The 26,789-nt window shown below is 44.1% G+C and overlaps 1 protein-coding gene across 3 annotated transcripts in view; it reads right to left on the reverse strand.

Moving 5' to 3' along the window:
* The window catches only part of CCDC93 (coiled-coil domain containing 93), an 87,752-nt gene that overhangs the window by 8,210 nt on the left and 52,753 nt on the right, over window positions 1-26,789 (reverse strand). For all 3 annotated transcript variants that reach the window (XM_070423118.1, XM_070423117.1, XM_070423116.1), the window contains exons 14-23: window positions 22,767-22,840; window positions 21,555-21,636; window positions 20,599-20,670; window positions 19,245-19,298; window positions 17,451-17,513; window positions 14,353-14,461; window positions 10,372-10,454; window positions 7,119-7,156; window positions 4,594-4,678; window positions 2,724-2,837 (exon numbers count right to left, since the gene is read on the reverse strand). In XM_070423118.1, the coding sequence (XP_070279219.1) occupies window positions 2,724-2,837; window positions 4,594-4,678; window positions 7,119-7,156; window positions 10,372-10,454; window positions 14,353-14,461; window positions 17,451-17,513; window positions 19,245-19,298; window positions 20,599-20,670; window positions 21,555-21,636; window positions 22,767-22,840 (774 nt within the window). The remainder of the gene's footprint in view (window positions 1-2,723; window positions 2,838-4,593; window positions 4,679-7,118; window positions 7,157-10,371; window positions 10,455-14,352; window positions 14,462-17,450; window positions 17,514-19,244; window positions 19,299-20,598; window positions 20,671-21,554; window positions 21,637-22,766; window positions 22,841-26,789) is intronic.

Below are 26,789 nucleotides of genomic sequence, written 5' to 3' on the forward strand. Positions count from 1 at the left end.
TTTTTTTTTTCTAGAATAAAAGGGAAAATGTCTCCTTGCCTGTTTCTTTCTTGCTTACAACCATAGGGGCCTGCTATGCACCAGAAACAGCACATCCGCTCACTCAAGATTATGTGTGCAAAGCCAGCTTCAGGCTTCAATGCTGGGCTACAATTTAAATCTTGGTTTGGTGACCTTGTCAGAGATGTGGTTTAGCAACACAATTAATTGCTATAATACTGTGATTAAGGTGATTTGTGATTTCAGAGTATGTGTAGTTTCCTGGCAGACCTGTTATTAACAAACTTTCCCAGGGTAAGGGCATGAATTAATGTGCTCAATTAATGTGGAGCAAACTACATGCAATAAAGAGAGGTGAGGTTCTGGACAATAATACTGTGCTCTGCATGACGAGTCATTATTGCCCAGCACAGGTGCTGGGACCAGGATATGGTGGGAATTCAGAATTCGGGAGTAGAAGACCAAGCATGTGGGCAAGAGGCAGGTAAAGAAAGCAAGACAGAGAAGGTTCTGGGAGAAGACTCCACCCTGGGATGAAAGTCCAACTTTCAAACTAGTTTTCTACCCCAAATGAGAACTTATTTGGAACTGCAGCATGTAAAATATCAGAATTACTCTGGCTGAAGGTCTGAGGAGCAGCAAGCAAGCCACCATCACCATCTCCTCCTCAACTCCTATGGTGGCCCCAAGTTACCTCAGAGGAGCTTGTGGAAGAAAAGTTTAAGGTTTGAGAACACCGATATATGGTTGCTAAATTAAAAATTTTGTAACAACCAAAGAGCAATGCACGATCACCCTTATTTTATAAGATGAAGGTAATTTTAACATAAAAAACCCAAGAGGCCATGCTATTTTTACAGAGGTGAGGTCGTTAAATAGAAAACATTTAGTTGTCTGAAGAACATACTACGTTTCTCCTCACTTTGTTTCCAGCTTGCTTTGGAGGGAAGAACACTGAGGCATGGCAAGCACCTGGTCTAGGGGCCTTCCCTGGCTCTGAAGGCCCCACCAGCGTCTCTGCTGGGAGAGAACTGTCTCAGGAGGCGGGAACACAGAAGTCTTGATGTTTAATGCACCTGAAGGAACCTTTGGTAGGAAGGAACATCTATCTTTGGAGGTCACCCTAAGTCTTCAGCCCTGAGAGCCTGTGGTACAAGAATGAACTTTTCCATTTCACTTTTATTTGCTTTGACTTTGACAACACATACTTATCCTTCCCAACTTACTTGTTTTTTGTTTCTGCAGGGCAGTGCTGGCATGTGCAAGCAATATTTGAAATGTAATGCTTATCCTCTGGGCCTTCTCTCTTTGTGAGTTACTTGAATTAAAGGGAAAAGAGTCCCTGTTTGTTCCCTGCCAGCTCACTCACTGGCCCTTCCGAAACTGCAGCTCCAGCCGGACCTGGAACACCTTGCTGGGTCACTGTCTGACGCTGCCCAGCCTTAGGCCTTCTCGGGGCTGCTCCCTGGCTGAAGGACTCTTGCTCTGCTCATGGCCAAGTCCTTCCAAACTGAGAGAAACCTTTCCTACCACAACATGTACATTAGTTCCCCTCCGGCGAAGACTGAAATTACTTATTTATTATTACTAGTTTATTACGGCTTGTTTCCTCGCTTGTCATGTCTCCCTGAGATCACGACATAAGTTTCTTGACCGAATCTGTTTCACAACCTGATACATCCCCCAGGGCATGCATGGTAGGAGCTGGAAGAACACTTAGTGAAAAGATGAAAGATTCTGAAATGCCCGTGGCTCCCAAAAGCTAACCTACAAAAAGGGGAAGGAGAAGTAGGGAAAGAAAAAATGAGGAAGGAGGGAAGGAAGGAAGGTCTTAAAACTGTACAAGAACAAAATTATCACTATGGAAAGATTACTAGTATTTTTTTTATTCTGTAGACCAAACACCAAGATACAACTTACCTTTAGTGCCTCTGTATTTTCAGCAACCTTTAAACTCACTTAAACGACATGGATTTAGGTTAGAATGGGGGTAGATATTCCTGGAAATAAAGCTGCTGAGATCTGGGAAGTGACAAAGTAGTCTCCTTTCTGGAAGATCTCTTAAGTAAAGGGCATACATTTTTCTTTCTGGAACAGTGGAGAGTAACCCAGCCCAAATGCAGGGAAGAAAAGACAGGGACAAATGAAATTCAGCGACTGGTGGGTGTCACAGGTGCTAGACACAGTGCTAGATGCAATCGTCTCTCATCTGACCCAACAGAACTCACCAATGATGAAATTAAGGCTAAGTAACTGCCCAAGGGCACAGCTGGTACTGTAAAGGTAGGATTCCAACCCAAGCCTGGCATACTTCAAAGTTCACTCATCCTACACGGCTTCTCAAGGTTCCCCCACACCCCCATCCTAAGGTTGAGGGAAGAAAAGATCTAGGTCTAAATCTATAACAAACATTGTTTCTAGGTGGCCCGTGAGATGGGCTGATGCTGCCATTTTATAAATTTAATGTGCTTGTTAAGTGTTAGGAAAATGAAAAAAGATGTGAAGTCTCCTGGAACATTCAATTAGAGCCTCAGGATGGCTCCAGAACAAGGCGATCCCGACCTACCCCGATGCCACCCTTCACAGTCAGATCTCACTGCCACCTTCTCTTTCCCATCAAAGACCAGTAGAAAACCAAGGAAGTGCTCTGGTTTCTAAAGGCTCATCTGGAAGTGAACATAAATCTCCCCACAGCTATCAAGCCCGGCCAATCTCCCTCTTACCTCCTTGAACTCTTTCACAGTCTTAAAATATAGCCTCTGTTTTTCCAACAATTCCAAGTACTGGTCATTCAACTGGTCTCTTCTCATTTTGTTCTCTTGCTTCTTCTTTTCCATCTGTTGAAACATTTTAGGAAATGGTAATGAAAAGACATGTTCTGACCAAGGGCTGTTGGCAACATCCAAAAGGCAACTATTACTAGTATTTTTATAGATTTCCTTCCAGTATTTTCCTTCTTTATATCACTTTTGAGGTTGGTTTATTTACTTACATGATATTGCATAAAGGTTCTATTTATTCAGCACTTTTCCTATCACTGGGCATTAACTGCTCCATTTTCATTGTGTTTTTTTTTGTGTGTGTAACTAAAAACAAGTCACAATCAACCAAGCTATTTTGCCCCCAGAGGATAGTTGGTAATGTCTTGGAGACAGTTTAGATTGTCACAACTTGAGGAAGCGGTGCTACTGGTATCTACTGGTAGAAGCCAGGGATGCTGCTAAACATCCCGCAATACACCGATAGCCCCTATACACCAAGAAATTATCCAGCACTGAGGGGCCAACAGCATGAAGCCTGGGGGAGGATGGAGAGAATGAGGGGTCAGGATATACCTTCCTCAGGAAGGCATCTCCTAGTAAACAGGAAGGAGAAACCAAAGGGAAAAATTCCAGTAAGTTTCTGTTTTCTTTACTGTTAGCAAGAGCAGCTGAGGAGGAACATGGCAGGGTGGGAAGGTCCACTACACTGAGATGTGGGTTGAGACAGGCTCATGGTTAGCCAGGTTCTCTGCTCCCCACCTACCTCATACCCCAGGCCATCAAAAAGGGACTCCATTCATTCTCTGCAAGAGAGCCCATCCCACCTTGGTTAAGTATCTGTGTTCAGGCAAGCGCTGCCTCACACCAGCTCTCACTTTTGTGGATGAAAAGTCTTGTCACTAGTGACACCTTTTTTTTTCTCCTTTGAGAATAGTATTTTTCTACAGGGAAAACGATACGGAGGAATTTTGCCCTCAGTTAGTTCATCACTTGTGAGATGAGAGCATAGCAGCCTGGATGTCTGTCTTCTGTGAGTGGGTTTTTATGACAGGTCCCACAGGCAACCCTTTCTTCCATTTGTTTACGTTCTGGCATCATTCACTGGACCACTCTGCCCCAAGATCATTAGAGCAGATACCCTAAGTCCCCAGGTGGTTCTACAGCCTTGCCTGAGGACCGTATGGTGTGATACATTGTTTTTTAACAGGAAACTGCAGCTGTGTCTGGCTTTTAGACAGTCAGCAAATCTGCTTAGCCACTGACAAAAGGGCCCATATGCAGAGCCACAACGAGGAAAACCACGTGCTACTGGGTGATTATCTGAAAAGCAACCTCTGGAGCTCCCACCCTTTTCAGTTCCTCTACTTTCTATTCTGACTTCTGAGGCCTTCAATATCCTCTCACTTTAGTAGAATTCAGTTCAGCAATTATTGCATTTTTTTTATAGGAGGTTCCTGAAAACTACAATGCGCCTGAGATTCTAAGGAATCGATCTTTAATGGCAGAATGTCAGGAACCAAAGATGCAGTGAGGAAGTGATGCTGATGAAGTTGGTTTCTCATCTGTAAATGGGTATGACACCACTCACTTAGGAGGGCCTTAAGAGGATTAGCATAGTCCTCGGCACAAAGCAGGTGTTCAATCGTGGGAGATATTCCTAAGAGCTGCCTTTGGACCAGCAGTGCAGGAGGTCCTAGGAGCCAGCCCTGCCCCTGCAGAGGCACGAAGCTGTCTTCAGGACTGAGAGCACACAACCAAGAACAGCCAGAAGAAGCCTATTCTTCCCAGGGCCTTCTCTTCTCCATCGCCAGTGTAAAACCCGCCTTCTAACCTTCATTCTACTTTGCTTAATTCCTTCGACGATCTGTTCCATCTGACGTAAAAATTGGTCCCGGGCAGCAGGGGAAGCCATGGCTCTGAAAGAAAAACGAGCAGAGGTATGACCAGCACATAGGGCTCTGAATAAGGGGGAGGTACCAGAGTCAGCCCAGTCTGGGGTACCCAGATGATGCTCCAAGAGGCAACTAGGCTTTTGCAAGTGGACCTGTGGAAAGCCCAGAAAGTTAAGAATTCTAAACTCTGAAGGCATAAAAATGAACCTGATTTTACAATTGAATATTAATTTTTTTCATTTTTCCTACAATTTTCTTCAGTAACATGTATTTTCTTTAATTAAAATTCCACTAAAATTAACAAAAGCTTTTTTAAATGGTTTTATTGCTTAAAGTATTACAGAGAGTATTACATGTCTCCTTTTTCCCCGCCCTTGACAATCCCTAACAAAAACTTTTTTACCTTGAATGATAGTAGGTACTGCTTAAGAAATTAATTTAGAAAGATAAATATCACATGATCGCACTCATTTGTGAAATATAATGAACATAAACTGATGAATTAAAATAGATCCAGAGACATAGAAGCATCGAACAGACCATCCAACCTCAGAGGGAAGGCAGGGGAGAAATGGGGGGGAGGGTGAGAGATTAACCAAAGGACTTGTATGCATGCATATAAGCATAACCCATGGACACAGACAGTAGGGGGTGAGAACATGTCCTCGGGGATGGGAACAACCGGGGAGAGTCAATGGGAGAAGAAGGAGACATATGTAATACTTTGAACAATAAAGAATTAAAAATAACAATAAAATAAAATAAATTCAAAAAAGAAAAAGAAAAAAAAGAAATGAATTTTGCCTGGCCAGTGTGGCTCAATGGTTGAGCTTCACCCCATGCACAGGAGGTCACTATCAGGGCATATGCCTGGGTTGTGGGTTAGATCGCATCGATGATTTTTTTTTTTTTTTAAATATATTTTATTGATTTTTTACAGAGAGGAAGGGAGAGAGATAGAGAGCTAGAAACATCAATGAGAGAGAAACATCAACCAGCTGCCTCCTGCACATCTCCCACTGGGGATGTGCCCGCAACCCAGGTACATGCCCTTGACCGGAATCGAACCTGGGACCTTTCAGTCCGCAGGCCGACGCTCTATCCACTGAGCCAAACCGGTTTTGGCCGATGATTCTATCTCTCTCTCTCCCTCTCCCTTCTTCTCTCTGAAATTAATAAAAACATGTTTTTAAAAAAGAAATGAATTTCATTTATTAGTTCTTAAAAATCTGAGGATTTGAGACACTGCTCAAGATTAGTAGACATATTCAGAGATTTCCCTAAAACCAGGCTGGGAAACCTGGTATTTCTAGAAGCAGCAGCTAAATGAGTAGATTCCCTGATGTCCTAAAACATTCCCCTTTGCCTCCAGTTCCACAGAGGAAGTGACATCAGAGGGGTCAGAGCACATGCATACCACGATTAGGAATTCTTCCAAAAATGTCAACAGCACTCATCACAAAAACACCCAAACTGCAGGCTCTCTCAATGGCCAGAAAGGAAAGATGAAGGCATATTTTTAGAGATGTCACAAGATTTTAAGTCACTAACTGAATTTTTATCAGGGAGCTATGGTGTTTTCAATTAGAAATTAAGCTTAAAATTTAGAGCTTGTAATCTATTAAGATCTTAAGTTACTAGTCACCTAGTAGAGATTTGTGCTGGAAGGAAAGGAAGCCTGTTATACAGACATCAGGCCCTGGAGCTGCCTGGAGGGTGGGTGGGCCAATGGGCATGCATGCCTCAAGGCTGGTATGATTTCAATATATCAGTTTGGTACATCCAGTTTTTGGAGAAAAAATTCCTATCTGAATAAAGTACTTTAGAGGATGCACAGTAACTTAAAACAAAGTCAACCAGAAGATTTCTAAAAATCTTTTAAAAATTATACAGATTATACCCCATCTGGGTGGCTCAGCTGGTTGGAGCATCGTCCTGTACATCAACAGGGAAAAAAAAAAAGGTTGCCAGTTAAATCTCCAGTTGGGATGTGTACAGGAGGCAACCAATTGATGTTTCTTTCACATCGATGCCTCTCTTTCCCTTCTTTTTTCTCTAAAATCGATAAAAACATACCCTTGGGTAAGGATTAAAAATATATATAATTCCATTACCTAAATTTTAAAACATCTCTATGTCCTCAAGAAAAACTGGTATTAATCTAATCATAGCAGGACAAAAGTAATATACAGAGATTATAGTAGTTGGGCACAGTCACCTAATTTGAAAGTTAACTTTTCCCTAAGCTATTCCTTGTTTTTAAAATTCACTCTAATATCACTGTATTTTTGCAAGAACTCAAGGGCTGTGCACATTTGCACTTAGCAGCAGGGGTGAAGGATCAGCATCACACATGAGCACTAAGTCTTGCTCAGTGCACTACTGCAGCACTAAGGTGAGCCAAGAAAAGTGGGGGGCACACAAGTCTGACAAAGAGGGGGATTGACAGTCTGACAGTACTCACTGTGAGAAGTTCTCATGAATTGAGTTCAGCAGGCTAATCTGAGGAAGAAAGAAAAAAAAAAAAGAAAGAAAAAACTATAAGCAAAAGATTGAAAAGATCCTTGTGCTGCCTCAACCCCTGAAAGCCTGTCCTACTCTGGACAGTGCTTCTGAAAGAGCACACCTTGTTCATGGAGATGAAAGTCGCACGAAAAAAACACAAACAGCAACACGTTCTTAGCCCTATTGTTTTTCCCCAGAAAATCTACCTGGACACTCTATGGCCACAGGAATGTAGGAAGAGGGCTCTCTGAAGGAACCTAAATCCCCACAGAGAAGATGCTGAGCTAACATTAGGGCTCTTTGGGCAAACTGCCACCACTGCCCTTTCTGTCCTGCAAACTTTGCAATTTATTTTGAAGGCTGTCAGTGGAGCACAGGGTTCATCAGGGTGGGGAGTGAGAACACTGTCCATCCTATTCCTTCCCACAAAACCTTTTTGCCAATGTGGCCAGATGCTGGAGCCCTGAGAGGCTCCACAGAGAGTGCATCGTTCAAGGCCTCCATTCTCATGGGAACTGCCTTCAGCTGCACAGTATGCCTCTTCATCTATCCCAATGACAGTCCAGGGCAGAGCTCTGAGTCCAGAGAAACTGGAAACCTAGTTCCTCCTTTTTGCCGTGTCACTAACTTAACTTGTAAGCTCAGGAATTTGCCCTTACTATACTTGGACCTCAGGTTCAGTCTGTAACATGGAAATTATACACTGAGTGGCCAGATTATTATGACTACCTGACAAATTAGCTATAATTTCATGCTGAAGTTGCTAGAGGGCCAGACCATTATAAATAGGGAAGGAGGTTGTTTACCACAACAGAAGTGATTTTTTTCTGAAGATATGGGTAAACAACTCAATTTAACAGCCTTTGAACGTGGTATATATTTGACCGTGAGTGGCCAGATTATTATGAACACCCATCAGTACTTTGTTGGGCCACCTTTTGCCTTCAATACTGCGGCGATTCTTCTTGGCATTGACTCCACGAGATGTTGAAAGGTGATGCGAGGAATCTGACACCATGCCTGATGAATAGCACTGTCCAGTTCTGTGAGATTTGATGGTTGTGGAACCAGCTGCCTGATGGCTCTTTTAACTTCGTCCCACAAATGCTCAATTGGATTGAGATCTGGTGATTGTGGAGGCCACCTAAGCAAGGTAAAGTCTCCCTCATGTTCTTGAAACCACTCCTGCACAATACGAGCACCGTGGCATGGTGCATTGTCTTGTTGGAAGACGCCATCTCCATTGGGATACGCCATCAACATGATAGGATGAACTTGATCAGCAATGATACTTAGGTATGTTGTGCTATTCAGACGTTGTTCCACACAAATTAAAGGGCCCAAATCATGCCAGGAAAACATGCCCCAAACCATAACACTGCCCCCACCAGCCTCAAGGGTTGTACTCATGCATGTGGGGTGCATGCTTTCATGCTGTTTCCGTCAAATTCTCACTCTGCCATCTGCATGATGCAACTGGAAACGTGATTCATTGGACCATATGACTTTTTTTCTAATGCTCGAATGTCCAATCCTTGTGTTCCTGTGTGAATTGGAGACGTTTTATCTTTGTAACTGCAGACAGCAAAGGTGATTGAACAGGCCTTGGACTTCCATATCCCATATGATGCAGTGTACGGCTAATTTGCCTACAAACGTCAGGTGGTCATAATAATTTGGCCACTCACGGTCAAATATATCCCACGTTCAAAGGCTGTTAAATCGAGTTGTTTACCCATATCTTCAGAAAAAAAATCACTTCTGTTGTGGTAAACAACTTGCTTCCCTATTTATAATGGTCTGGCCCTCTAGCAACTTCAGCGCAAAATTATAGCTAATTTGCCTACAAACGTCAGGAGGTCATAATAATCTGGCCACTCAGTGTATTCTTGTCCTTATGACTCCACTGGGATGTTTGAAAGCTAAAATATCACAGGCATAAACAGATTTGGAATAAAATGCATGATTTATTAAAATGCAAAGTTCTATAATAATATGGATTAAAATTAAAAAGTCCTCACTCCCCTATATACTCCTAGTTTTTTAAAGAATGCAACAACTTCAGATACTGCTAATGAAGGAAGGTCAATGGGTTCAAGGTTTTTTCAGGAGGAGCTGGCCCATCCCTATGTTAGGACTGGCAAATCTTTCCCATGTCACGTAGGAAGACCCACAGACCAGGATGTGCAGCAGAGCTATCCCACCAAAGGCAATCTCCTCATCTGTCCAAACCTTTGTCAAATGCCCATTATGGGTAAGGCCCTGGATACAGGGAAATGAGAGCGCAGTCCTCCTCAAGGAGAGCCCCTCAGGAAGAGAGATTTATCTCATTTGATTAGCAACAGGCACTAAAGGTGACAGTAATTATAGATGCCTCCATGTGGGCTCAGATAAAAGACACATCTGTAATATTCTTCTTATTAAAGTGGCAATCAGTGCAGGCTGCAAGGTGATAACATGAAAACAAATTCTGTCAAAGTGAGAGGGTAAGCAGGAACTATATGTATTGAAAACCACCATGTGCAAGGAACATCACATTTCTCCCATTCTGTTCCCATCATAATCATACAAAAAGTTGTGCTCCCATTTTCCTGGTAAGGAAAATAAGGCCAGGCTACAACCCAAATCTGTCTGACTTCAAAGCTCATGCTCTCTCCACCACACTGTGCTGCTACTGTGAAGACAAGTACTGTTCTTTTATATACATAGTTGCACACCCCACCCCACTCATTTGTCATCCGACTTTGGGGAGCCCTGAATTTACAAATGGATTTGCCTGACAGTGATACTGAGGGGCTGTCAGTGCCATGTGAAGCCCCTTTCACATACTGATGATCCTTTTAGTTCATGCCTCTGTCTGCTACTAATAATTAAACAGACATTTTCCCATGTAAACAATGACAAGCCCACCATCCCCATTTCATTTAGCTGATTCACCAACTCCAGGACCCCTTCATATGCACCTCCTGAGCTCCCGCTGTGCTTCTCTTAAGGAGGCATGTCTCCCATGCACTATGAGACAGCTGTCCACCAGCCTCACTTCACCCCAGACAAGGTGAGTTCCATGGAACCTTGCACTTTCTGATTCTGCATCCCTGCACTGGGCATACACCAGGCACTCCTTCGGCTGAAACTGAATGCATCCCAGACACCAAACTTCCTGGGGTCAACAGCACCGGTGGCTGCTCATCTGATTTTAAAAAGGTTCTTACCTCTTTTTCCAAATAAACCTTTTTATCATCCAGGGTATTATATAAAGTGAAGAATTGCTTGGTTTCTTTATGCACTGCTGAAACTGCAAATGCAAAAAAAAAATCAGCACATGAATAAGAAAATGTATCAAAACAACCCTAAGCACCCGCTCTTTTTAAGTCACCCCCTCAAGTGTGAGACCTGTCAGGCTGGCACTCTGGACCTGCAGGCCGGGCAGAAGCCCACAGAGCACACAAGCCTGTGCACAGCTGCTACAGGCTGATGGCACGCAGCCAGTTGAAACTGCTCTGGCCAAGAGCAGGGGCTGGAGGAATCTCCTTGTCAGATGTGGGTTTCTCAGAAGTCCCTCAGGTGAGAAGCCCTGGGAGGAAGGTGACAAGGATGATGAAACGCCAAGCAAACTCTGTTTGTGTGGCTTCCTCCCTTCCCACACCCACATAGCTCTGAGCCTAGGTGACCTCCTCAGGGGTCTAAATTCCCATAATATACAAGTCACCCAGAGAGAGCTAAAACCCCAAGACCTGGGTTCACAGCCAGGCTTTGAGCCCAAGCTGAGCACCCCAGTGTAGTTGTAGCTAAAGATCCGATGCCGCATGGTTATCAGGCACAGCCAAGACTACGTGGGGTCTAAGCCATGGGCTCTGGGTCCCTGAAAGCAGGTTGCCTCTGGAGCAGGACACTGCAAAAGGAGAGAAGCAGAGCAGGCCTGAGCAATTCTGGTTTCCTTGGGCAACTACCATTAACATTTATATCCGATTCTTTAAATCAGTCAACTTTTAACTTTTATATCCAGTAAGAACTGTGTTTTCCTCCAGCTGTGCAGCTCAAAGACAGGAAAGGTTGGGGAAATTTGCTGAACATATCTGGTAACAGAAGTTAATAATTTGATATAAGTACTTTGATGCAACAGGAAAAAATGTTTCCAAAATCAAAATGTATAATTTGTATAAAAATCACACTATGAACCAGTCAATATAAAGTACAGTGGGGCCTTGACTTAAGAGTGTCCCGACTAATGAGTTTTTTGAGATACCAGCTGTCTCTCAGCAGATTTTTTGTATTGAGTTGATAGAGTAATTTGAGTTAACGAGCTCCTTAACGTGCTCGGAACGGAAAGTCAAGGCCCCACTGTATTATTCTTCTTGCTAAAAGCTTTAGAACAGTGGTACTCAATCCTGCTTGAAAAGGGGAATCACCTGAAGAGCTTTTAAAGTCCACGACCAATTAAATAAGATATTCTGGGGATGGGACCCAGGTGATTACAATGGGTGGCCAAAGTTGATAGTCACTGTTGTAAACGCACCAGTCAACTTTTAGTTTTATTGCTCAGGAATGTAGCTGTCCCCATTACTCCATCCAGCTCAAGGACTGGTTGGGGGATGCAAGTATTTGATGATAATTTTTAAAAAAATGATGTAAATATTCTGGTACAACTGATTAAAAATGTCTTTGGTGTAAAAATGTTCTATCAAAATGACCTTAACATGTGAAATTTACTCTGTGAGTTATAAAGGTACAAGGCATTATTAATATTTTTAAAAGTTTTAAAGTAGGCAGGGGAGAAAATTAAGGGAAAAGATTTAACTTAAAGGCAGAAGCTATTTTCTGCTGAGAAACTGCCGTTGCTGCTACCTGGGTCAAAGATAAAGACTGTGACCCTCAGGATGGTGGGGTAGACCTGGGAAAGGAAGCACGAGTCTGGACTCCAGCAGTTACAGTGCTCTAGACTGAACCAGAAAGACTCTTCAGAAGCCAAGTTCTCAAGGCAAAATCTGAGGTGGATTTTAAAGAAGAGTTGAGCCCTAACCGGTTTGGCTCAGTGGATAGAGCAGTGATGGCGAACCTTTTGAGCTCGGCGTGTCAGCATTTTGAAAAACCCTAACTTAACTCTGGTGCCGTGTCACATATAGAAATTTTTTGATATTTGCAACCATAGTAAAACAAAGACTTATACAGTGGGGCCTTGACTTACAAGTTTAATTCGTTCCGTGACGGAGCTCGTAACTCAAATTACTCATATGTCAAATCATTAAAGTGAACGAGTGAGACACATGATGCTGGGCTGATGTTGTGGCGTTCACTGTGACGTACGCTGCGCCAACTAGTGGTGGGGTATCTGAAGCTGGCTCGTAACCCGAATTTTAGCTCGCAACTCAAAGCAAAAAAATCAGCAACTCAAAGCAAAAAATCGGCCGAGAGACGGCTAGTAGGCTAGTATCTCGAAAAACTCGTTAGTCGGGACACTCGTAAGTCAAGGCCCCACTGTATTTTTGATATTTATTTTATATATTTAAATGCCATTTAACAAAGAAAAATCAACCAAAAAAATGAGTTCGCGTGTCACCTCTGACATGCGTGTCATAGGTTCGCCATCACTGGGATAGAGCGAAGGCCTGTGGACTGAAAGTCCCAGGTTCGATTCTGGCCATGGGCATGTATCTTGGTTGCAGGCACATCCCCAGTAGGGAGTGTGCAGGAGGCAGCTGATCGATGTTTCTCTCTCATCAATGTTTCTAACTCTCTATCCCTCTCCCTTCCTCTCTGTAAAAAAAACCCAATAAAATATATTTAAAAAATAAAAAAGAAGAGTTGAAGTTTGCCAGGACCTGCAGGACAGTGGCAACTGGATCTGGGGACCAGCTCACTGGCCAAGACTCATATATCCTCCTGAGAGGGGAGAGGTACAGAGGGACTGTAGGGGAAGCCAATCAGTGACTCTAGCCTGCATGATGGAGGACTTTATCAGGGCATTTAGGATTTTGAAGATTATCCAACAAGTTATGGCGAATTATTAAATGCTAGAGCTATTAAAGCAAGAATGTAAATGATTAAATTTATGTTTGAGAAAGGTCTCCCAGGCAGGAGTGCAGAGAGGGGGTCAGACTCTAAGCAGTGATGAGAAGGTGGCTATAGCACAAGTCCCGAAGGAATGGACTTGACCATGACTCAGAAATGGAGCAGACAGAGCAGCATGATTCAGAGTGGACTAAGGGGGCCCCGCTTGGCTGAACAGTGACCCCAGTGACCAAGAGGAAAAACAGAACGAGGTGTCCAGTGGGAGCCTAGAGGAAGGGGCAATGGTCCAGGAGTCTTGAAGGATTTTGTCAGACAGAGGAGGAAGGGTGTGAGCCAGATGCAGGAGGAGATGAGGCCTCAGGTGTCCAAACACATGGTGTGTTCAGAGGCAGTGTGTGGACTGGTGAGGCCAACTGTGGACTTAGAGCAAGAAAGAGGTCCCCAGCAGTCACTTAGACTGGGGCGGACCCCAGTAAGAATAAGAAGAGGCTTTATTTAGAAGGTTCTGGGGAGCTCCTGAAGATTTTCCAGCAGAGGGAGAAGTGACAAAGTCAGATGTGTGGATGAGAGACTTGCAGAAGAGGCTGCAGACCAGCCAACGGTCATTCAGCTGAGCTGTGATGCAAATAAGAACAGATATGGCGGTAGCACAGAAAGGCAATGACAGCTTTGAAGGCCACTCTGAGCCTGAGGAGATGTGGTCACTGATTCAGGCCGAGGGAGATCCAGTCCTGGATTATGGGGTGAATATGATGCTGTAAAGGCAAGGACCACATAAGCCAGAAAGTCTAAAGGAGAAGGACAAGGATGAGAACTGATCTAGAGATAATGAGGTCACGATGTTCTATGCAATGCTGGAAAGTGGATGGGGAGCTCAGTGGAGCCAGATGGCTGATTGAGATGAGGGCTGGTTCAAAACATTCTAAGAACTCAACTAGAGTAACTGTTCATGGAGAGGGCAGTAAGAGCACCTTAGTGCTGCTTCGGGACTGTCAGTTACCCACCGGGGCTCCGTGGAACCAGTGCTGAGTGGGCCTGACGATAAAACGGAGCCCTTTCCAGTGGCTGCTTTCATAGACTGTGCTATGGTGCATGCTCCACTGTCCTAAAGTGGGGCACAGACCCTTGCCTCCTGTCCCTCCCAGGACCAGCCTCCTGAGCTCATCAGTGGTTGATGCACCTACTCTGGCGGTAGAGTTCAATAAATCTCTTCTGATACTGTATTAGCTCGGCTCGGCTGGGCACTTCATCAATCTTGCGATGCAGAATTGCTATTTCTCGATTTCTTCGAGCCTAAATGCAAAAGGGAGGGTGAGACAACACTATTTGATAAAAGGCCTTCTGTGTTTTCTAGGGAGCCAAAATACTGCCTGCCACCACCCTGAGCACAACCACATGTCCTGTAATGCAGGCCCCAAATTCTGCTGTTGGCTTGAGGTCCCCGTCTCAGATCCTGAGTTTGCAATACACAGAGAAGGTGTGACTGCGATTGGAACCCCAGAAGGCATCAAATTAATGGATAAGGAAGGAGGATAAGGAATGGGATGGGCTGTGTGGCCAGAGCACCCAGCCAGCCTACTAGGCCCTAAAGGACTCTAGAGTAGCCAATCCCACCAGCACCAGGTGACAAGGAACTGATGCCTCCTTGCTGCCTCCATATAAATTCCAAATCCCTTCACCTGATTGAAAAACTCCCACAACTGAAACCTAAAATACCTCTCCAGTATTTTCTCTCTATCATGGACTGGGGTATATTGGCCATAGTGCCTCTCTGACTGCATCTGGGGAGACAGCAGTGCGGTGTGGTGCAGGGGAGCTCAGAGGCTCCTGAGGCAGGCAGCTCTGAGCACCACCTTCCCCAGCAGGGCAGCTGCCTGGGGGAAGTCGCTCAGCTCCCTCTCCACGTAAGTGGGCTGCCTTTTCTCTGTGCCAACCTGCCCTCCACTCCCCAGGCCTGCTTCACTCACAACGGCAGAGGTGGATCTCCGTATCACTGGGGAAATAGGAGCCTCCAAATAGAAGCCCATCAGCCACTCTGGTACGAGGGGAAGATGTATTTCTCCTTTTGGCCAAGGCTACATCCCCAGTGGGTACTCAGGCTCTGACTCCTGTTTTTATTTTAGGAATCTAAAGATACTCTTCATTCTTTTTCATATATCTCTAACCTCTCCCTTTCTACTGCCTCCCTCTCACCAGTACTTAAATATGTTCAAGTACCTCACTCTTAAAAATAAAAAAAGCCCTGCCTGCCTGACTGGCGTGGCTCAGTGGTTGAGGGCACATGCCCGGGTTGAGGGCTTGTTTCCCAATGTGGGGCGTGCAGGAGGCAGCCGATCAATGATTCTCTCTCATCATTGATGTTTCTCTCTCTCTCTTTCCTCTCTGAGAATCAATAAAAATACATTAAATAAAATTTAAAAAGCCCTTCCTTAAACCCTAATCACATTTCAGCTGCCAGCCTTTCTCCTTTGAACAGCCAAACTTCTTGAGAGCCACATACCCTTTGTTCCTCTAACTCCCCACTTCCCTCCAGTCATCATTCGCCCCACACTCCAGCTGGCTTCTTCAAAGACCCCCCCTTAAACTGTTCTTGCCAATGTATCTTTTTTGCAATACAGCCAGCAGGCAATTCTCAGCTTCTAGCTTTCTTGACTTCTAGCAATACTTACCATTCTCTCTACTGAGCTCTCTGCTCAGCTCCCATGAGACCTTGTGCTCATGTTTTCCTTGCCTTGGGCTGCCCACCTGGTCTGAACAGCTGCCTGGAAGAAGTCGCTCAGCGCCCCCCATTTCCAGTCTCAGGACTAAGTGGGCTCTTGCTTTATGACTCCTGCTTTCCCTTGGTCTCTTCTTAGAGGGCTTAGTCCCAAGGCCTCTTCTTGGCCTACATTTCACAGCCTCGATAATCACCTACAGTGCTGACACCTGATCTCCAGTCCAGACTATGCTGAGCATCAAACCCAACACCCATCACTTCTTGGACATTTCTATATAGTTGAATACCCCAATCTTTTAAAAGCCCCAAACGGATCTCACTTAACACGTAGTCATACTCCCATCCCCTTTACCCCTATTCTTTCTCCTTTAATGCTTTTTCTCAATGAATAACACAGGTATCCACCCTACTGCCCAAGTCAGAAACCAGAGCACCATCCCTGACTCCTCTTTTTCTCTCACCCATCAATCAGTTCCATCGGATACAGCTCCCCAACCTCTCCCCTGTGGTTCATTTCTGTCCATCCCACCAATCCTGCCCTGCTTCAGGCCCTTACGATTTCACTGCAGCTTCCCTCTAGCAAGTCTGAAGCTATACAGTTTGCAATTTGCATATAAGCTCCCTTGTACTTCGATGTATGGACATATCTTGGTCCAGATCTTGGTCCTCAAAGAACCAGCCAGCTCCCAGAAAATGGGCCATCCCATTTTCTATTCCTGGGACCTAATGCAACACTAAATATACAGTAATGACACAGTAAAAAAGATTCCAAATACACAGCTGTACTGTCCTGATTTTAATTAATTCTGTGTCTCTTTGAAGATTAGTATAGTGCCCTTATATCAAGGACAAATTTGACTCAACTGAATTTAACCTAACAGTTCAGCAAGTAAGAGCCAGAGGTAGGAAAAACAGGTCCCACAGGCCCCCATTGCCCTTTGGCCATTCCTGCCAGAACCTGCCTTCCCTTCCCAGAGAACAGAAAGAAGGCCTGGGCCAGAGTGCAACACAACTTGATCCTTGGATTCTAAGCTACTGTGAGCCAGGTCTTGGCAATGTAAGGGATTGTCCAATGTGATTCAGACTCTATGTGAATTTGGCTTCAGAGCCAACTTTAAAACCTACATCCTCCATATCTGATGTCCTCATAAACCTCCACGTTACCAACTAAGACAGATAAGTGGGCACTTAGTTTTAGAGGAAACTATTAGACAAGAACACAAGGAACCTGAATGCTGGCTCTGGCACTTACCAGATGCTTGATTGTGGTAAAGTACTTAATAGATTTGAGTCAATTTCTTCACATAGAAAATGAGGATAATACCCCCTCTCCACCCAGGGTGAGGGCCAAATCAAACAAGATGACAGAGTAAGTAACATACCCACATAAGGCCTTATTATCAACACCTTAAACCACTGAGTTACTCTCCAGAGAGAAGGGTAGCAAACAGCAGCCTAGTACTGAGTCTCTCTGGTTCTCAGAGACTGAAACTTTCAAGTTCTGCTACAGACATTTGTACCTAGCTAGATGCATTTATGTAATTCTGTGCTCTTGTTTTTACTCACCTGTAGTAAACGGATCTTATAAAGTTTCTCTTTCTCCATATTATATCGTCTGTCTAGGTCTTCCTAAAAATTGAAAGAGGACAGTTATCTGGGAATAGAGAACTTTCATTCCTTGATGAAATCTTCTGAAGTTGAATGCTTTTTACCTTTTCTCCCCAATCCTGAGGCCCCAAATTTCTTTTCTCAAATGGCCAAGTTAAGAGTCTGCATCCTATGTCATGTGAGGCCTTCGACACCCTTTAACATCCCTTTATAACAATTCTTCCTTCTTCTGGGATCCAGGCTGGAATCAGTGTTTTTTAGAGAAATATCTCCCAAATCCAACCAAAACCAAACTATGAGGAGGAGACGATCATGACTTGAAGAACCTCTTGTGTCTGGAGGTGATGCTGGTTTGCTTTCTATGTTTCTATTTGGAGCTGCACTGTTCAATATAATAGCCACTAGCCACATATGGTTATTTAACTGAAATAAAAAGTCAGTTTCTCAACTGCAGTAGCCACATTTCAAGTGCTCAGTAGCCACATGAAACTAGTGGCTACTGTATTGGACAGTGCAGATACAGAATATTCCCACCACTGTGGACAGTCCTTTTGGATAACAATGAATTAAGAGAGAAAGTAGCCAGTTCACTGAACCCAATAAGGTAAGAGACATGGCTAGGTGGTTTGCTGAGTTAGAGAAAGCTACAAGGGGGCTAGAAGTGTCCCCTACCCAATGTGCGCGTGCGCGTGCGCATACACATACACACACACACACACACACACACACAGAAAGAGAGAGAAAAAACAGTCTCCTCCACAGGGCTCAGCTGTAGGCAAACCCCACAGACTTCATAGTGGGGTCCTGAAGCTCATGCTCTAAGGCAGTTGACTCGAGGGCCACAATGGGTTCTTAAACTGGACCGGAGGGCCGGAACAAAAGCATGGATGGAGTGTTTGTGTGAACTAATATAAATTCAAAGTAAACATCATTACATAAAAGGGTACGGTCTTTTTTTTTTTTTAGTTTTATTCATTTCAAACGGGCCAGATCCGGTCCGCGGGCCGTAGTTTGCCCACGGCTGCTCTAAGGGCACCAAGGGAAAAGAAACCCTAAAGAAGGAAAACGATTAGAGGCTTTCCTGCTTCTCTCTTCCTCCTCCTCTCCCTTTTCTCTTTCTCCTGAAGGTTTCCTGGGGTGCTGGAGTCCTGGAAGCATTAGTTTAACTCAGCACAGAGGTCAGCAAACTGCAGCCCAAGAGCCAAATCTGACAGCCCTTGGACCAAATCTGCCTCTGCCTATTTCTGTAAGTAAAGCTCTATTGGAACACAGTCACATCCTTTGATTTACCTACTGACTATGACCACTACAGTGGAGTGGCGCACAAAGCTAAAAATATTTACCACCTGGCCCTTTATAGTTTGCTAACCCTGGAATGTAACACAATAAAGAGAGGTGTTCTTCCCTCCCACCAACCCACCCCCCAGAGCCTAGGGGTTGTGACCAGCATGTACGGCCAATGCAGGCTTCCCCTTTCTCAGCAGAGATGCCAGAGTAAAGACAGCACTCCTGCACAAGGTGCTAGGAGAAACACTCCCTAGAATGGTGGCCTTCAAGGCCAGCCCTGGTGAGACCCTGCCTCCATCTGAGGGACCAGGTGTGCAAAATGGGTCGATGCTCCCAACATTCCAGATGAGGTGATGGCCGTAGAGAAAATGAAAGCAGGCATGAAAAAGTGTCACAGGAGAGCGTAAAGCTGGCCACCACACCTGCAGAGAACACTGGCAGTCCTGATAATGGGAAGGTACTTACATTATGAGTCATCATGGGGGTGAGGGCATCATTCGGCTCTCCACTGGAGAGGGTCTGAAATGGTAAACAGTAAGAAACAACTCACAGGAAGGCAAATGCGATAGAAGCTGATGGTTAGGAAGGAGTGGTGTGGGGGACAGTTCACCGACCATGTCTGGTCAGGGAACTGAACGGGAACAGTCCTATATGAGCCCAGATTTTAAATTGTTCTTAAATGTCTGTCAGTTACAAATAAGCTAACCTTGTCTTTGAATGTAATAATCCTTCTAAGGAGATGTGATTGATGAGAAGAGAAACGGGATCCTAAAAGACTGTGATGTATGCAAACTCAGAAGCTGACTGAGCTGACGATTTGAGCCTCAAAGGTTCAAAATTTTAGTAACAACTGGAGAGGCGACCGTGTGATGATGGTCCTAGGACACCATTGCCCAGCACAGCCACACTCTGCTATTCCTCCTTCTCACAGGTGGGGAGAGTAGTGTGGTCTGGCTGAAATGACATGCCATGCAGGCGGCATGGCATCTCCCTGCTGATATGGCAGCGTCCCTCTCAGTCCCTAAGCAAAGGGCCGGAGAGCGCTCCTGCCAATTGGCTTGCACAAGTTTCTTCCCCTCCCTGAGCCCCAAGTTCCTTATTTTTATGAGGCAGATGGTGTAATCGATGAGTTCTGAGACCATGTCCAACTCTCACACCCAAGCACATGGGTGCTCAGGAAATAAGCCTTGAATCAAGTGTGAGAAGGGAAAACAAACACAGCAGTGCTTATACTGTTGAGAGACTTTTTTTCTGTCCTTGTGCTATAATTTAATGCTTGATGGAAACCCACACTAGCTCCTCAGGAGACCTAGTCTTTGTTCAGAGAGCCAGGCATGCCCTTCAGTGCAGGAAGCTTCTGCTGCCGGAGCTCTGATAGTAACCCAGCACTGCTCCCCTGCTTCTGCTCAGTGCTGCCTTCTAAGGGTGGGGCATGTCCCTAGCAGGAATGGAGGGTGAAAGGAGTAAAGTGGTCCCAAATTTAGAGAAGAATAGGTTGAGTGGGAAGCAGAGCTCAGGCAGCTCCTGAAAACACCCCTTCCCTGAAGGAGGAAGAGGAAGAATTATAATCTGGCCATTCTCGTTTGGAGTAGCTGCCATCCACACCCACTGCTGGCTTTCACCCACCAGAAGAGAAAGGAGAGGGATAGAAATTTAAATAAATCATGTGATGAAACCAGCTGAGAAATGTGCGCTCAGAGGACCAGGTTAAGGAAACTTGTCTTCCCAGCCAGTCCTTTTGCTGGTTAGTCCTCCATGAAACTTTTCAATCTGAGCATAACAGTGCCTCACAGTTTGAGGACTCCTGCAGGGCCTTTACCTTTACTTCTCCATCTGGAGCTCTCGCTGCTTTCAGGTTTTCAATTTCCTGCTGTAGCCGTGTCATTTCCTCCTTCAAAAGGGATACAAATGTTTATGAAACTTGGGCAAGCTAGAAACTGGATGCACTTTTTAACTTGACCCAGAGTCTTATTTTCATATTTTGTGAGTTTATGTTAAGACAAAAAGTCTATTAGGAACTAGCTGCCCTGATCTCCAACTTTGAGTCTGGGAAAGTTTTTTTCAGGAGGCTACACAGAGCTTGCAGGGCTGCACCTCCTGCCTCCTGCTGTGGTCATGAGCACTTGTGCACCCATCACCCTCACTACTAGACACCAAGTCCTCAGATGGCAGAAACAAGGACTTATATACCTGACGAATAGATATCCCAGCTTTTCAGGACATCCCTGCTTTTATATAATATTATTCCTTTATATTTAATAAGACTTTTCTTTTAAATACATTTGTAAATTAGAAAATATTGTTTGTAAGACTGTTTGGCACACCCGGTGTCCTCGGAGGGTACCTACCACAGTACTCTATTCATCATACACAACTGTTTGAGGAATTTCCCTCTTTCTTTCTTTTTTTTGTTGTTGTTGTTAATCCTTACCCAAGGATATTTTTCCACTGATTTTTATAGAGTGGAAGAGAGGGGGAGAGCAACATTATCAATGTGAGAGACACAGTGATTGGTTGCTTCCTGCACATGCCCTGTGTGGGGCCGGGGATCGAGCCTGCAACCAAGGTACGTGCCCTTGACCGGAATCGAACCCATGACCCTTCAGTCCAAGGGCCGAAGCTCTAAATGAGGAGCCAAACACCTAACCGGCTAGGACAGGAATCTCCTTTTCTGACTGCACCTGGATAGGATGCCACATCAGGACAAGGGGAGGGAAAGCAAGAGATTTTATAAGATTCCTGGTTTAATGTCTGCTGACACCAAGCAACACTTACTCGACAATGTGCTTTAAACTCCTGTTCCTGGCTTTTCAGGTTTTCATTCATGGCTACAAGTGCTCTCAAGTTCTGCAGAATACTGAAAAGACCAAAAAATGACATATGGCAAGCTATTATGATTTTATGAATCACAGCTAAAACCAAGTCCCCAGCTAAAAAAGGACTCCCTTTTAATTTCCTCTGTCTCTCCCAAGTGTCTAATGGGTTCTCCACAAGTGATTAAGACTGACATTATTATTCATTTATATGCCAGACTCCATTAGCTACATCCAAACAAACATTACAGAAACCAGAATTAAAATGTCAACTGCAGAAACATCAATGAATTTCAAAATACTGGATATACTTAACAATACCAATTACTCAATCGTATTCAAAGCATAGACAGTATGGAAAACCATTTTTAATATCCATTCTGAAAAGGAAACATGTTGCTTAAGGTCATTAAGCACACTAATTTGAATATAAGAATGTCAAGTTATCTAATAGTACTTTTGCTTCATATCATGACAGAGGGCTTTCTAATTATAAAGCCAAGTAAGCTGTGGGCACTTCCTTGCTAAAATGTCCATCGAACCCAGAACCGCTCAATCTGGGCCTGAAGCTTAATGATTTAACTATCTTATCCAAGTGAGTGACAGAAACTTTGGAGATTTCACCACCCAAACAGCTTGGTGACATCAAATGTAAGTGCTTTATCTGTATAATTTAAATAGTCTAAAGACAATTAATTTAAAATGGAAAAAAAACCACACAAAAAAACCAGAGGCTGATTTTTGGCAGGAAAAATTGTATCTTTACTCCCAAGGAGATACGGCTAAAGTGAGTGCTGTTAAAAACTGGTAACAATGGTTGACTCCTGGGAGTCTGGGGGATGGGGTGGGAGAGAGAGACTTTTCACCATATGCCTTCGTGTACTGTGAATGTATTACTTTGTTTTTAAAAACAGAAAAATGAAAAAAAAAATTAAAACTCCAAACATATTGCTTCTGATCCCCAGGGCAACTGGGAGGAACAGGCAGCCCAAGCACATCTCAGCATGTGCCTGAGCGACAGGCACATTCTGGGTAGTACATGAGATGAACTGACCTGTACAAGGACCAAAGCATGACCCCTGCTCCTCAGTCCTGTAAGCCAACCAATTAAGCCACCAGGTACTGGCAAAGTCCCTTTCTTCAGAGAAAAGAAACACATGCTGAAACCTCTTACCTTGGATCCGCTTTGGATTCTATCTTCTCGAGGGCTGCCTGTTCCTTGTCCAGTTTCTCATTATGACTCTTCAACTGCAAGAGAGAATGGAGGCCTTGTTGCTAGAGATTTGGTAACACAGAAGAGGGAGCGCTGCCATTCTCCTTCCCCTTGGTTCCACCTGAACTCCACTTCTGACAGGTGGCTGAGCCCACAGGATTTAGCTGTACATTGAGAAAACAGGTGAAGAAGAAAAATAGGATGGGGGTGGAGGGAAAACATGGGAAGGTCAAAATCAAACCCTTCTTGACACATACTGCTGCTTAACAAAACCTTGGCAACAACTTTCAATCAAGAAGCAAATGGGTAAAAAGTCAAAAGTAATGTTGACAGCAGGTGCCTTTCAGTAGGAAGGGAGAATAAAAGGAGTGGCTGTGAAAGACAGACCTGGGTTTAAATTTCAGAATGTTAACATCATGGCTATTAAGAGGGTACAGGGTTAAATCTCCTATCTTCTTGAATAATTTCACCTCCATTTTGAGTCAGATTGTGAGGTTTTTAAAAAAGAAAATTTGAAAAATAAAGTATAAATTAAAGTGTACAACTATATTATATAATAGAATACTAACATGCTACTAAAAATGATGCAGTTTTTATGATGATCTCTAATATCTACTATTATGTGAAGAAAACAAGGTACAAAACCATAAGTACAATATGATTCCAATTAGTATAAAGAATGTATACATTAAATGTATACATGTATAAAAGTATATGCAGGTTAGTTATATATGCATACATTACTTCCAGAAAGATTCATAAGAAGCTGGTCACACTATCGTCACCTCTGGAGAAAGTAATTGTGTGGCTGAGTTACTGGAGTGCACCCTTTGTACCTTTTGAATTTTGAACCGTGTGAATGTGTTACCTATTCAAAAGAACAACTTAAAAAAAAAGTTCCAAGGATTCTAGTTGAAAATGAAGGACCAAGTACAAGTTGCAGCAACCCCTTCTTGCCTCAGGTCCTAAAAATCCAGACTATTATGTTGGAACAAGGGACAAGAAAAATGGCCAAGAGACAGAGATGGACTGAGGAGGCCTACTTTGTGGAATAGCAGATGCAGAAGGACTGATATGCATCAAGAACAGCCAGCTGGGTCAAGCAACATGGCCCTCAACCCATGAGCTAATTCAAGAGCTGGTGCTTGAGTCACAGAGGCAGGGCAAGGCCCCAGAGTCGACAATACCCAGGAGAAAGGGTGAGTTCTCCAACCCCGAATATTAGTTACCACCGGCTGATCCCACCGAAGAGTAGGACCCACCCTTCCAGAATAATCACATGAAGCAAGCTGCATAAAATAGATACAGAATCCACACGATCCGTAAAGGGAAATTTGATAATCAAAGATAGGCATATCATAAAAAATTATCAAACATCTGAAGAAAGATAACGCCATAAAAAGATGTATCAACTCAACATGATTTCTGATCTGAAGAAATAGTTTATAAGAAAAACTTCAGACAATTGATGTCCTTAGAGAGACAGGACAGGATACTGCTCGTATTAGAAAGGCTCAAGCTCACACATAGGAAATTACAGTTGTGATTACTGAAATTAAAAAGTGGACAGGCTAGAACCTGGCAGCCAATGCAGGGGCCAGCTAGTCTCGGGTCTTCTTACAACGGTGTGCAGCCTCCCCAACAAATTTTATTTTTATTTAAAAAATATTTTTATTGATTTTATAGAGGAAGGAGGCGGGGGGGGAGAGAGAGAGAGAGAGAGAAACATAAATGATGAGAGAGAATCACTGATTGGCTGCTTCTTGCATACCCCCTACTGGGGATCAAGCACACAACCTGGGTACGTGCCCTTCACCAGAATTGAACCCGGGACCCTTCAGTCTTCAGTCCGCAGGCTCAGGCTCTATCCACTGAGCCAAACCAGATAGGTCCCCTCACCCCCCCGGATTTTATATAGTCACCTGTCCTCTATCCGTCATGCTCTGCTTTACTTTCTCTAATTTACTGGAAAGACGGGTCTCCCCATTTTTTTAGTGCCACTAGGTTATCCCGGAAGGGTAGCTTTTGCTGAAAAGGTAATACCTGAGAATACTGGTTAAAAGGATACAGAGTATGCACTCTGCCAATCTTTGCCTAGAATAGATAAGGAGACTGAGGCCCAAACATGAAGCTCATTATTAATCCAGGGGCCTGGTCTTTAGTACTCTGACCAAATCAGCCTCCTTCCTAAGTAGTTCAGAACTAGGTTTTGTAGAGCTTCCCATTTTTGTGGATGTGAATTAGTTTGACTGTCCCACTAGTCTCCGAGAGGTCTCTGGTGCCAGACTGCCAGCCTGGCCCTGTGCATGACCTTTCTGCCTTAGCTTCCCTATCTGCAGAACAAGGATGATAACAGTGTGTTGTTAGGGCTGTTGGGAAGATAAAATGGACTAATAAAAGTGACATGCCCAGAGCATACCCAGCACACACTAATGCTGGCTGCCATTATTATTTGAGGGTAGGAAGATTATCTCTTATTACTGACTTAAATCACACGTCTACCTTTCTGAAAGGGGCTCAATAAATACTTGATTTAATGTTTAGTACAAAAAGCCACTTTATAGCCACTTAGGATTTATATCCTAAGGCATATATGTGTTTTAGGAAATTGATATCAAGATGTTTTGTCTTTAATCTTTCCCAGATTATTACAGAAAGACTGATCCATGACTTGGCAAAGTTCACGTTAGGGACTTTGCGGCATTAAAGGACAGCATAGAAATTCCACCCCAGGAGTTTGCCATCTAATCCATAAGGAATGTAGTCACAGAAGAGTGGAAAGAAAGCTGATCCTAACGCAATGCAGGCATCTTTAGAAAGAATTTTAAACAATTTATTCTAACTGCCCCTTTTAAGCATTCTGACAATAATCAAAGAGTTTAGTCTAGGTCAGAATTAAAAAGCTTTGTCAGGTTTTCAGGCTTACAAGTGCTGCATATTGCTATATATAAGAATTTAAATGGGTAAATTTCATGTAAAATTTTTAAAAATAGGGACTGGTTTGATTTCAGAAATGTCTTTGAACATCAGTCCAGTTTCCACAAAGTCCAAAAAGTACTACGTGGGGCACTTGCAGTGAGGCCCTGTAGAGTACAGCCACAGCCTGAGCTCCCTAATCCCAACGAGAGCTTTTCTGATCCAGATGAGGGTAGTTCTATGGGAATGCAAGGGGAATATCTCACTCCCTGCACAACAGAGCTGGTGTCAGAGGTATTTGTTTCCTAGGATATCAGACATGGGAGGAAAGCAACACTCTAATGATGATGTGAGATGGTACACTTGTAACCTGGATTAGAAATGAATCACATGCTTCAAAATATACCAGTAAACCCTCTCTTGCTCCTGAGACACCTCCCCACCCCACCCCATCCCACCCCACCTAGGCTTACTCAGTAATTTTGAACAGCAAACTGTATCACTGTGATTCTCTCGTATTACAAACAGAAACTGCCTCACTCTCATGGAATTCAGTATTTGGAACTATTCCACAACTTGCAGCTTGAGGAGCAGGGGCCACTGACTGTGAATGACCCCTCATGTTTTTCTATGTGGCCTGCCCCTGCCTATGTGGCCTGCCCTCCTCAGCAAGCCAACTCAGTGATCTCTCCCACCTAAATGGTGGATGGGCTAGAACAGTGGTCGGCAAACTGTGGCTTGGCAAACCTCGGCTCACGAGCCACATGCGGCTCTTTGGCCCCTTGAGTGTGGCTCTTCCACAAAATACCACGTGCGAGCGCGCACGTACAGTGCGATTGAAACTTCGTGGCCCATGCACAGAAGTCGGTATTTTGTGGAAGAGCCACACTCAAGGGGCCAAAGAGCCGCATGTGGCTCGCGAGCCATGGTTTGCCAACCATGGGGCTAGAACATGGAAGCATGGATAAACTTATGGCACGTATCAGGCACTGTCATGTGATTGTCCAATGCCCCCAAATGGACCTGAACCCTGAGAAGGGAATCATGACTCCTCCACACAGACGGATG

The sequence above is a fragment of the Myotis yumanensis genome, unplaced genomic scaffold (genome assembly GCF_028538775.1).
Source record: "Myotis yumanensis isolate MYYU_CA2020_CCGP unplaced genomic scaffold, mMyoYum1.0.hap1 SCAF_8, whole genome shotgun sequence".
Taxonomy (NCBI): Eukaryota; Metazoa; Chordata; class Mammalia; order Chiroptera; family Vespertilionidae; genus Myotis; species Myotis yumanensis.